The sequence below is a fragment of the Caloenas nicobarica genome, chromosome 2 (genome assembly GCF_036013445.1).
Source record: "Caloenas nicobarica isolate bCalNic1 chromosome 2, bCalNic1.hap1, whole genome shotgun sequence".
In the NCBI taxonomy this organism is placed as follows: domain Eukaryota; kingdom Metazoa; phylum Chordata; class Aves; order Columbiformes; family Columbidae; genus Caloenas; species Caloenas nicobarica.
In genome coordinates, this window is record NC_088246.1 from 100855874 (window position 1) to 100868138 (window position 12265).

The following is a 12265-nucleotide window of genomic DNA, read 5'->3' on the forward strand; positions in this document are numbered from 1 at the left end:
AAAGTTATGACATACTATTTCACCTCCAGCTGACAAATAGTGAGCTTACACAGGGAACAAGAACCTTGGAGAGTTGGGAAGAACAGCCTAGGCGGAACAGCTGGAACAACACTGAACTTACACCTGGCGTGCTGATTCATATTTCACCTTGACATTTATCACAGCAGGATGTGAACCTCAATGGGAAAGAATGGCCATATGAATTCCCAACACATAGGCCAATGATGCTTTGTAAATATGAAAAAAAGACCTCCACAAAGCAATATGCTACCTAGAAAGGTGCAAAAGACTGATAAAACAGACTTCTCAGTTCTTAAAAGCTGTTATAAAGCTACCAGCTTTGAAGATGATAGGGGCAATGAGAAAATATTTCAGATGAGTACAAAAAAAAACCACATTGTATTCCAACATGAAAAAAAAAATTATTTATACAAGACCTCATGGAGAGAAGATGACTTGTAACAGAAATTATTTTACAGACAATTCTACCAAGGTTTTCAGTCAATTTTAGGGTAATCATTGCAAAGTAGTAATACCTTTTGGTATTAGTTTGATTCATATGCTGCTTAATCATCTGAGCTGAATAATGGTTGGTCGCACAAGAATAACTGCTAACATACCAGGGTGACCATCTATGTGACTCCCAAAGGCAGAAAGACTACTTGTTTCAGATTACCCTGTGAAATCATCCTTGTCTTTCCAACTCCATTTTTCAAAATTACATGGGTACAAACACAGCTTTCGTATTGACATCACTGGCAGGTTGGTTGGCAGCTTCCCAAATAGACCTTTGCCATGAGAGCAGGAGGAAAGCTCTGCTGCCAAGGAGAATCTTCTGGACAAGAAGGCTATTACAGTCTCAAGCAGCCTCAGATAAAGAGTTCCAGCCAGTTACAGGTAGAAGGAAATGTATCTCCCAACCATAAAGAACCACTGTGGCCCTTCTAATTTTAGTGGCATTGCCATGTGAACAAGCTTCACACGCTTCATTTCATCCCTTTGAGTCACACAGCAAAGCAAGGACTAACAACCTGTTTCAGTTGATACAGCATGAAAGCCAGAATAAATGTATTCTATATGAACGAATCATGAGGGTTTGAGACATGAGATCCACACTCTCATCTGTGCTCCTGGAGAGGGGAGCTAGGCTAGAACGGGCCTAGGCTGGTGTGACAGAAGCAGCTTCAGCCTCTTCTTGCCATTGGGGAACCACACAGACGATCTTCCCGACATCTGCTCCAGCCAGTGCCTCTACCTGTCCTCTGCTGTGTCTGTCTGTGTGGGCCAAGTGTGGAAACAGCACCCGTGCCAACAAGGGCCACAGACTAAATTGTTAAGCAGCCGTTTTGCCTTCTTCCAAGAGGCCCTGAGAGCGGACTTCATAGCAGGTGGTGAGACAATCCTGCCCCTTTTAACCTTTTTGCATTCCACATAAAGCCAGGAGAAATAAACATGTAATTACAGTCCACAGCTATACTATTAAATTAAACAGGACCTTTCTCTGGCACTGAGGTTAACTGGCATAAACCAGCTCACATTAAGCTCTCCCAGCCTCTAAAACAGTCTGGCTGCAGGCAAACAGCCTTATGGAACCAGCCTTTGGACCAAGCTAGTTCCTGAAAGGTACCCAAAGATTGCTAAGAAAATACTGATTAGCCAAGACCAAATTCTCAATAGGGATCATTCTAACATTTCAACACTGCAGATATCCACTTTCCAGCATCTAGAAAAATTCCCCAGAAGTGTTGAATTTATTAGTATTGACAAAACCATTGTTTTCTTGTAGATTCATTGGAAAGTCAGTTTTGCAAAGACCCCAGTATATCTGGCCCTGATCTAAGGTGGCATTTAAATAAAAATGCCTTCTCCATTTAAAAAAACTCACACCATTTAATGCTGTCTCTGCTCTGGAGCGGAATGCCCGGCCCAACCCCAGGTCACTTGGAAGAGCAGCTGTTACTGAGGAAATTCAGGACATGTTACTAGAAGCAGGAGAACCCGTAAGAAAAAAAGCAGCTGAAACGTTATAGTTCACCACAGGTAGGGAAGATTCGGAGCCTTCCCAGCATCTTGCTTGTTTCAGGAATTTTAGCTTTCCAAGTTCACTGTTCTTACAGTCCATTGACCACTCATTACTGCTGGACCAGGCCCAAAGGCTTCTTGCACTTGGACACTCTCCCTCTGCTCATGAGCTGCTGTGGATGTGCTGGGTGACCAGGGGAGGGCTAGATTGGATATTGGGAAACATTTCTTCACTGAAAGGGTTATTGAGGATTGGAACAGGCTGCTCAGGGAAGTGGTCGAGTCACCATCCCTGACGGTGTTTAAAAAATGTGTAGATGTGGCTCTTAGAGACATGGTTTAGGGGTGAACTTGGCAGTGTTAGGTTACCAGTTGGACTTGATAATCTTAAAGGTCCTTTCCAACCTAAATGATTCTATGATTCAATATCATTATAAGTTTGGATTCATCATTATTTAAGGAAACATTATAAGAGAGGCAAGCACATGCACAGGTTTTGCTGTCATTCCAAAACCAATGTTTTCACTTTATCAATACAAAAAAATTATACACATATACACATGCAAACAGATCCATGTAGAGTGACATTAATAAAATCTTGGCCTCAATTTTCTTTTTGCTATTACTGACCATTCTTTGAGATTAAAAACTACCTTTGCAAGGCACAGAGATCATACATCTTATCTGCTTTTCAAAGCCTTTACTAGCTACTGAAAGATTCTCCATTTTCCATTCAGTTACATGTCCTGACTTTGATCTGTTCTGCTAGGTGATCTAATTCTCCCCTTCACCCCCCACCAAAGTATACGTTTTCCTTCCACAGTTATTGTGGGCCTTGAATTCAAACTTGAGCACTTGTTTTCCTGCCCAGTGGGCACCACCTTGACAAGGACAGACTTATTTAAATGAACGACCATCACATTTTGACACTCCTTGGCTGTTACCTCTTCCTCAGGTGCAAAATTTCCTAGTATTGCCTGCTGTGGTTTTTAGTTCAGTGTGGAGACAAGTGAAAGCAGAAAAGGCAATAAAGTCTCACATCTAAAACCGAGTTTGATGGGTAGAATTCTCAATATCAAACAGAATTTATGAACTGTAGACAAACTTCCCTTGATCATCATAACAGCCTAAGGAGAACTTAACTAAAATCACTGGAGACATCTCTAAGGAAATTCATACCCCTATACACAGTATTTTAATTGGAGGCTAACAGAATCACAGCAAAAGCCCAGGCTTCTTTATTCTGTTGTTATATTCTTCAATTGATGGATAAATAGCAGACAATGTTTCAGAATTATCAGGTTAATCCAGCAGGCTTGTTTACTAGGTAACAATCTAGAGAGGAACAGGTGACAGTCATGCTGAAGATTCATTGGCAAGTCGCACACACCTGGTGAGCACTGTATGATAAGCAGCTACACAGCGTTTTATTTGCAGGCAACATTTGCTCATACTTTCTGTGTCTGATTCTAACTAATGACCCTTAGGCTGCAGGCCACATATCTAAAGAATGTAGGTATCCATTTCTAAGAGTGAGATAATTCTTGCAGACTATATTTACTAAAATATAAGCCACTATTAATTAGTTTTCACAAGCTGTCACATTTAAGATAAATGAGGCACTGAGTCTCAGTTAAAATGCAATTTAAAAATATATTGGATGGATTTTGCAGGTGTTGAAGGGGGTTTATCTCCTAGAACAGCAGTTAGGATAAAGCAGCTTGATTAATTCATTCAGTAAACCTGCTTTTAGCACTGGATGATTTAGCGTGTGCTAGAACTTTATGTTTAATTGTACATTTATTTTCAATTATTTTCTTAGCATCACTCCATTGCTCCCTGCAATACCTCCTGCATACTTTAAACACTTCCTCCCTCTGTCATCTTCAGTTTTAAAATATTTGTGACTGTTGCTATACCTGACAATGGGCATCACTTTGCCAAGAAATGCACGCTCAGTCTTTTATCAGCTACAGTGTGACAAGAATGTAAATACTTGAATACAAAGTTAAATTTATATGTAATCTTAAGTCATGTATATTAAAATAAAAACTGTAAGAGTACTTTTGCAGCTTTCAGAGTTGCATCTGCATATAAAGCCACTCTTTCCCCAATGTCTTGCTCTCTTTTATAGCTCTGAATAGCCACATTTCAAATTTTATTTTCATTAGTGAACATCCCATTCTTTGAAAAGGGAATTGCTGCTTATATATCACAGAAATATAGTCTTCTCTATCAGTTACTGGAATAAAAAATATCACACTTTTAACGAATTTGAATCAGACCCATCTAGATAGACTGAATGAACATGCCATGAGTTTTGAATATACCATTGATACAGTGGCTTATACAATAGGAGACTGAACATAAGTACAGTGGAACCATAACCGATTGAATGTATTTCCTCAGAAAAGAGCCATAAAATCCCCGGTAGAAGCAATGATTATAAATCACTATAAAAATATTCAAAACCAATTTTTTTCGATATGCTCATAAATGAAACATTTCCAAGACAATAAAACTATCTGTAGGAATGAAGACAAAGGTACCTGATCCCTTTCTACTACAGTTCAATGTTACAACAGAATCCTATGCCAGGCGACTACTTACTTTATTATATATACACTCATGTAGCAGTTTGACAATCTGAAGTTTTCTTAGAGAGCTGAATTCCAGCTAAATTAAATTAAAGAATACTTCTGTGCCAAGAACGGTGTCTCCTCTCCCCGATTGTACTCAGATCACACTGAGTATGCTCCTTCACAGGCCAGCAGGACTGAGAAGTTTTCTCGAAACCACACTGCCTGGCACCAAGTCTGAGACCAGAGATAATGCCGGTATCTTCCACTTGCAGATATCCAGGCTCTATAAAGAACCTGTGTACTAAAGCTCCCAGTGAACACTGACTGTGTTCACACAAGTCACGCCTGCACCACAGGGTAGCTGTGGAAGGGAAAGAATTGCCAGGACACATTTAACCTCTGTGTGCCTGACTTCACAACTGGATGTGAAGAAACAAGAACTTCTTATAGCTCGTGATCTTTTTCAGCCAAAAGAGCACAACATTTTTTTCGACTCAACTGTAGTAATCACTCGGAAGGATAAAATGAGTAATATGAAATACCTTAAGAGGAAGAACTTCTTTATTAATACCATAGAAGTAAGCCATTGCTTGTGTCCATGAGCAAAGACCTGCTACATTTCCACACACTTTTTTAGCAGTCTCAAGATTATAATCCTCCATATCCAAATAAGGCTCTAAAAGCTCCACAGTTTCTCCTGTAATTGAGTCCTAGTCAATGGAAAGAAAAAAAAAAATTAAATGGATTTTAGAATAAAGTCTGCTTCGCAGAAACATTTTTCTTTTTAAAAGCATGGTGCTATCACCTCTTACAGAAGAAATGAAGAAAACAATGTTGTCTTTCACTCCCATAAAGGACAGAAAAGTAGTTGTTTTTTGTGAACTCAAGTGAAAATAGCTCCTACTTCCATTGCAACAGATTGACTTGAGTTTGTGTTTAATATCCCTGTTTGGCCCATAAGATTTACAGACATGTACTCGTAGCTCCATGACAACTTAAGCGGATCTAAGTTATTGCTGCTACAGCACTGTACCTTCTTTCCTCTCCTCCTCAACTAGATGTTCTTGCCCCATCTTTAATAGAATCATAGAATGTCCTGAGTTGGAAGGGACCCACAAGGATCGTCAAGTCCAACTCCTGTCCCTGCACAGGACAACCCCAAAATTCACACCAGGTGTCTGAAGACATTGTCCAATTGCTCCTTGAATACGTGTTCTCATAGTGTGCCTCATACAAGCCTGTACATTGAAGTTCTGTACACAAAGTGGTGCGGTTCTCTTTGCATTTTTTTAAAGTGTGCCTGGACAATGAGATCATGGTTAAATTGGCATTCTTTTATAGGTCATGTTTGCAGGATGTGGAAACCCCAGGCTAATTTTCCTCCTCAGTCTGAAGAAGTTAATGTGATAGTAGTACGTTTTAGTTAATAGACTACTGTAAAGAAAGACTAGACCGTGAAGGAAAAAAGAACAGAGATTTACTGTTTCAGAAAATCAAACATTATTAGGAAGTCTGGTGCTCATGGCTTTCACCTGAATATAGGGATTCCAGTCCCTGGAATACATGGAAGTGTTTAATACCATCAATAATGCTCAGTGAACTAGTTTGGAAGCTAATATGACACCAAACTAGCGATTAGTTTTCTTCTAGTTTAGTTCCTTGAACAAGCTCACCATGGCATTAGACAGGCACCAGCGTGAACACAGCTAAGGAGTCAAACATGCAGCTTTAGGAAGGAAAATGGTGAAACTGCAAGGCGCTGACTTCACTTCGCTGGAGTTGAGCCTTTTCCTTAACCATAAAAGTGGTTTATCTCAGCTGTGCATTTCATTATACCAATCTAAGATTTCTCCACTTCAAAATTTTTTGAGAACATGAACAGCCAGATCTTTGATGATGGTGGTTAATCTATAATTACGTAAGTGTCAGAAGAAAATTGAATTCATCTCCTTAAGCAATGTAGAGTGTAGAAGAGCTTATAGAGGGTAACAATGGTTGCTTAACAATAGAGGCATTAAGAATCTTCATTTTTTTCTGCAATGTATTAATGCCTTTCTTTTAAGGCATCTAAAAATCATCCTCCCTTCATACTGTCAACCAATATATCCTTTTCCTGCCTTTCTGCATAGCAGAAAGGACTGTCTTGTATTTGTTTGATCCCTAGCTACTATAATAACAAAGACATTAATTATATTATTCCTAAAATCAGACAGTGATTTTATGAGCATTGGCTAAAATGTAAAGTAGTGCTGGACAAACGTTTTGACTTTTTCATTCTCCTACTCAAAATTACGAGCTAGCAAGCTAGCAAAGGTGAAACAAAGACCAATCAGCAGTGGCCTAAATTTCTGTTCAAGAGCTTGAAAAATGTCATGCTTTTCCTTCTAAGTAATGAATTTTAAACCCAAGGGACTATTTCATCCACTACTCTTCCTTGCCTAAAAAAATTAGGAAAGAACAAAAGTCTCACAAATGAGTAAGCAGTGTAGTCTGCTCAGAACTCCAGACACAATGAGCTTTCTTCTCATATATACTTGATCTTAGAAACAAGAAATGAGGCAGGGGGACAGCAAGCGAAGTACCTCATTTTGGATAGAAGTGGTCTGGTGTTCTTCACCACATTTATCAGTATCGCTTCCTTCAAGAATTCAGTCCCATAGAAGTTGTTCTGACTCCTCTGAGTAAAGTTAAATGTGCTGCAAACTACCAGCAGGAAAACATACACTATTAATGAGTGCCAAAACTGGAAGCCTCATTAGAGAGAAGCTTGAGTAAGGGGTGCATAATTAGTCCTCATTATCTTTAAACTCATTTCCTTTTTCTGTTTAGTGAAGATAGCACTTGGAAAAGTGACCAGATTGACAGCCCCAGGAAGAGACTGTCTACAGAAGCAACACAACTTTCCACATGGTGCCTAGTCAATAAGGCTCACTGGGAGAAAGGGCTCCTGGGGATAGTGAGAATCATGGTTTCAAGCCTCGGTTGCACAACAAAAACACTCTGGTAGCTTAAAAAAGGCATCAGTAAAATGCGCACTGAAGCAGATTAAAAAATCAGTGAACAAATCAAAGAGTACCTTCTGCAACATTGCAGAAAGCCTAGGTTTTGCCAAAAACTGCTTGGTTTTCTGGATTTTTAAGCTGGGCCTTATTCTGTCATTCCATAGTCCAGCGTAGCTCTTTTTCTGGTCTAGCTGCCTGTGACATATTCCTTCTCTTCCCTGCAGAGCAATTTCCCTTGTCTCACAGTCCAGTGAATCTCACTGTAAATGGGATAAGTTTCTGCCCTGACAGAAGTAAAAACCTGTGTTTGCTTTTATTTTTCTTACAGTCAATACTAAGGTTCTCAGTTCATTCTGCTTTTCCCTACTTTTCTAGTGAAAGAACCCCGAAATTTCCTGAATATCTCAGTACTTTTCCAACAGGATGCTCATTTTCTTCTGTATTTCCTCCTAGCTCTCAACCAAACAATTCTGGAGGTGGAGTTCCAGAGTGCTTTATATGCAAAAACGCCTGGTAGCACCGGAGATGGTGAGCCATTTGAAAAATCAACACTGAGTCCTTTTAAGACAAATTCCTTCCGAGAAGCAGGAACTGCCTGAATAAAGATAACACTAAAGCTTCTCAAGATCTGACCTAGTGCTTGGGATACTTGTGCGTGCCAGTAAAAGTGCTTGGCCCAGGAGGAAGATTACTGAAATAATGAACCATGAAAATAGAGAGGAACACACTCACAAAGGTATCTACAACTATAGGTACACAAAACCTCATCTGTTTCAAGCTGCCTTTGAAGGACCCTTTCAAATGATCTCTAAAGACCATTACAGGAGTAATAGTGCCACTATCCTCACCTTCTGGAATGTAAGCAACATGCTAAGAAATCCTGAATTATTCATTAGCTTCAGAGCCTCAGTCCATGATGGCTTCACACATGGGCGTTCTTGATCAGGTGTTACTGAGTCTACTTTTCTTTGGAATAAAAGTAATACGCAATCCATAATTCGCATTATCAAGTGAGGAGGTTTACCCAGTTTGCGAACAGTTGCAATGTCAGAAGGTTTTATTGTCTGAAAAATTCAAAACAAAAATAATATATTTATTTAAGCAATCACTTGATGGTAGAGAAAGAAGATTTTGGGAGGACTGTATATGTAATGCAATTGCTGCAGTTTTGCAGGCCACTCAGAAGCGATACAGCAGGAAGTCCTTAAAGGTAGTTAACACTCAATGACAGCTTTATTACCTTACAGTAGAGGAGGTACTGCCCATCTTACCTCTCTGCTGTCTCAATTTTCAGGTTTTTTCTACAAGGATCAAAAGGTCAGTGCTAAGCCCGTCAATATTTTTTTTTTTTAGCAAATCAGAATCATAAGCTATATTATTACAAACCCCAATCATTAACTACATACACGTTCAGAATATCTTTGATTCTGACCTGCAGGGCTGCCTTGGCTTCTTCCAATGCAGGTCTTGCAGCTTCAAGCTTCTTTTCTGCTGCTGCTTTATCAATGGCAATGTCATCCACAATGGCCTGAGCCTTGTCTTTTACCTTTTGCACCTGCATTTTCACCTTTTCAGCAGCTTGGGCTTTCATAGTTACTTCCAATAAAACTTCATCAGCTTTTTTGGAAGCTACAGCCAAATCTTTCTCTTTTGTCACCAACTCTTTGGAGAGCCGGCTTACTGAAACCTCAGCTTCCATCAGTTTTGCAAGACCTGTGTTGGACAAATCCATTTTAGCACTAGAAAGACCTATTGCAAGAGAAACCTCAGTAAAGCAATCTGGATACTTAAAATAAGTTGTTCAGATTCATGTTTAGGAACTTCAGTGAGTGATCCCATTTGTTGAACACCAAAATTAAGCAGAGGTAATATCCATCTGCTATTTAAAGCTTTTTCTTTTTTTTGTTTTTTTTCTTTTTTTTTGAATGGGTAAGGGTCTTCAGAGTCTGTCACTTGATCACTTGTTTATATTCTTATATATGAGAGACATTAAATATTAAACTAACATATTGAAAAGCATTAGTATTGTGAATGGCACTCTTAAGAATTATGTGTGTAATTTCAGAAATCCACAAGAAGTACCACACTGTACTCTATGTAGAAAACAAAGAGGAGGAACCTGGCATCCTAAGCAATGCAAGCTAAAACACAAGGAGACTAGGCTGAGCTTCTAAATTCAACATGATGTGAATGTCCAGATGAGACAGGGGTAAAAGAAACTAAAGATTCCTGAGCAATGCAATGCTCCAACTTTTTTATCAAACTATGCGAAAAATCACCTACAAAAGCTGTAAGTATAAAAATCCTTATATATATATATGCATGCATCTAAATGTAAATGCATCATGTAAATCTTTCTAACCCTCAAAAAAGTGCACTTATGTTCCTTCCAGGCAGCCAGCCACCCTCTGTCTATGGATATATATGTACATAACTCAGTTCTGCAACTGGCAACAGTGGGAGAAGAAACAATTTAAGTTCACACACAACTCCAAACAGCATCCAGGTTGGGAAACTGTTTAATTATTTACTGTGTATGACCTTGTGCAGTGCAAGATTTTGGAAATTTTACATTTGGCATACAACTGTTTCTTTAAAAGATTCTTCAGAGTGACCCAATCTGAATGTTTACTTACCTTCCCTTAGGTTTACTTTTAGCACATGTAAATGTGAAAATTAGGATCTCAGGAGTTCCTTGGTATGCATACATGTCAAAGCAAGAGTTTCAGGTATTTTAACTGCTAACTAATACTATTTTCAAAACTCATCTGCAATCTGCAACATTCACAAAGTTCACTGAAACAAAACCTCCACATATTTTGTAATGAGACTGCTTCCAAATGAAAGTGAGCTCACAATTTAAATCCATACTTTTATATTCCTTTACTCAGATTCTTCTCACCTTTTTAAAAACAAACAAACAAAAATCAAACAGATTTTACAGTACCTGTTCTCATGCGTTCAGACAAACTTCCAACACTGGAAAACTTCTCTTTGTAAATAGCTTTGTAGCCTCCAATGAAGGAGAGGTAAGATTTTGGAGTCACAAATGTTCGTCGCCTATATCGTTCAAAGTATTCAACACATTTTTCAGCCACAATGTCTTGAAATGTTCCCATGGTGTTAAAAACACTCCGTTTCACTTCATCTGTGCACTCAATATGGTAGGAAACTAAAAAATGCCGTGCAACTGCTACAAGAGCATCTTTAGGCCAGCGCTGGAACCAGTCCATGGTACAGCCTGAAATCAGACCTGGAAATTTGAGTGCACGAGTTCTGAATTTTTCCCCAACAGGGGAAAAACAAAGAACGACATGCAGGTTATTACGCACTCGAGCAAGAAAGTAATTATAAAGATTTTCACCAGTGGGAGTACGCCTTGGATACTCCTTCTTCATTGCCGGTATCAGGTCTTGCGTGATTTCACCGATTTCATCTCGTGCAAACAGATTTGAGACTTCACCCGAAGTCAAAACATTGTTCATGTACTCAAGAAATGATTCATCTCTGATTTCATTGTCTGTGAATATAAAGACAATGCCCTTTCCTTTTTGCCCAGCGGTGCGGTACAAGATTTTCAGATCATCCAAAAGGTTATTGGTGGCATATGTTCTGGGATAGAAAAGGATTAAAGAAAACAAAAATTACAGATCATTTTAGGAAATATCTAGCTTCCTTAAGGCAAGAAAAAAAATCTACATTATAATTAATATCATATTTCCCGGTTTCATTTTTTCAGGGATTTTTTCTTAAGCATGGTCCCAAAGTGAATGATCAGTACCATAAATCACAGGAAAGCAGGTGAAATCAACAGAACAACATGCTGGGAAAAAAGACGGTAAGAGTAATACTTTGTCTAAGGTAAGCATGCTGCTTTGCCTCCCTACTGTCTGCGGACATAAACTGTGGACAGGACTGAAGGTTAGTGCAGATGGATTAAATTGTCAGGTAGGTTCTGATATCTGTAGCCACTATGTAAATGCACTTGGATTAACTTTTGAAGACCTTGAGAGCAGGTTAAAGGAAATCATTAAGAGGCAAGAATAACCAAGACTAAGGTTTTTATTGTGTTGTTTCGTTTAACTGAAATGAAGCCCCAGAAACTACGTCCGAACATTATCACTTGGGCTGATTAACTTTGCTGCAAAGAGAGACCATGACTGTTTTTGTAACTACACCTCTTACAGCTGGTGCATACAAGTAAGATTCAGATGATTCAACTACAGATTTCAGATTATGCAATATCAAATTAAGTCAATTGGGGTTAATAAAATGGCAGATATTGTCACGCATGTTCTCAGCCAATTAGAGCTGAAGTTAAGAACCTCTTTTCTTTGAAATCAGTTTCTTATTTCCTAGAGTATCTTCAAAGTCATAAGAAATATTTGCAATACACACATCCCATTCTTTAGTATTTGAAAACAACACTCTGTTTCTTCCAGCTCCATCTTACCACTGCTCTATAAATATCCCTAGTGCAAGCACTGCAGAACTTGTAAAACAATCTAACTCATTTGCATGTGTCAGCTACAGGTATTACAGTGATTTGTGGTATTCCGATAAGAACATAAGAATTTCTCTACTGAGTCGGAATCACAGAATCATTTAGGCTGGAAAAGACCTTTAAGATCATCAAGTGCAACTAACTAATACCAAATC

General features: G+C 38.8%; 1 protein-coding gene across 1 annotated transcript in view; it reads right to left on the reverse strand.

Annotated features, from left to right (window-relative positions):
- Positions 1 to 12265, reverse strand: part of LOC135985194 (dynein axonemal heavy chain 5-like) — a 169318-nt gene that overhangs the window by 62673 nt on the left and 94380 nt on the right. Inside the window, exons 57-60 of the mRNA XM_065628249.1 lie at positions 10554 to 11218; positions 9039 to 9319; positions 8455 to 8670; positions 5147 to 5314 (exon numbers count right to left, since the gene is read on the reverse strand). Coding sequence (XP_065484321.1) covers positions 5147 to 5314; positions 8455 to 8670; positions 9039 to 9319; positions 10554 to 11218 — 1330 coding nt within the window. The remainder of the gene's footprint in view (positions 1 to 5146; positions 5315 to 8454; positions 8671 to 9038; positions 9320 to 10553; positions 11219 to 12265) is intronic.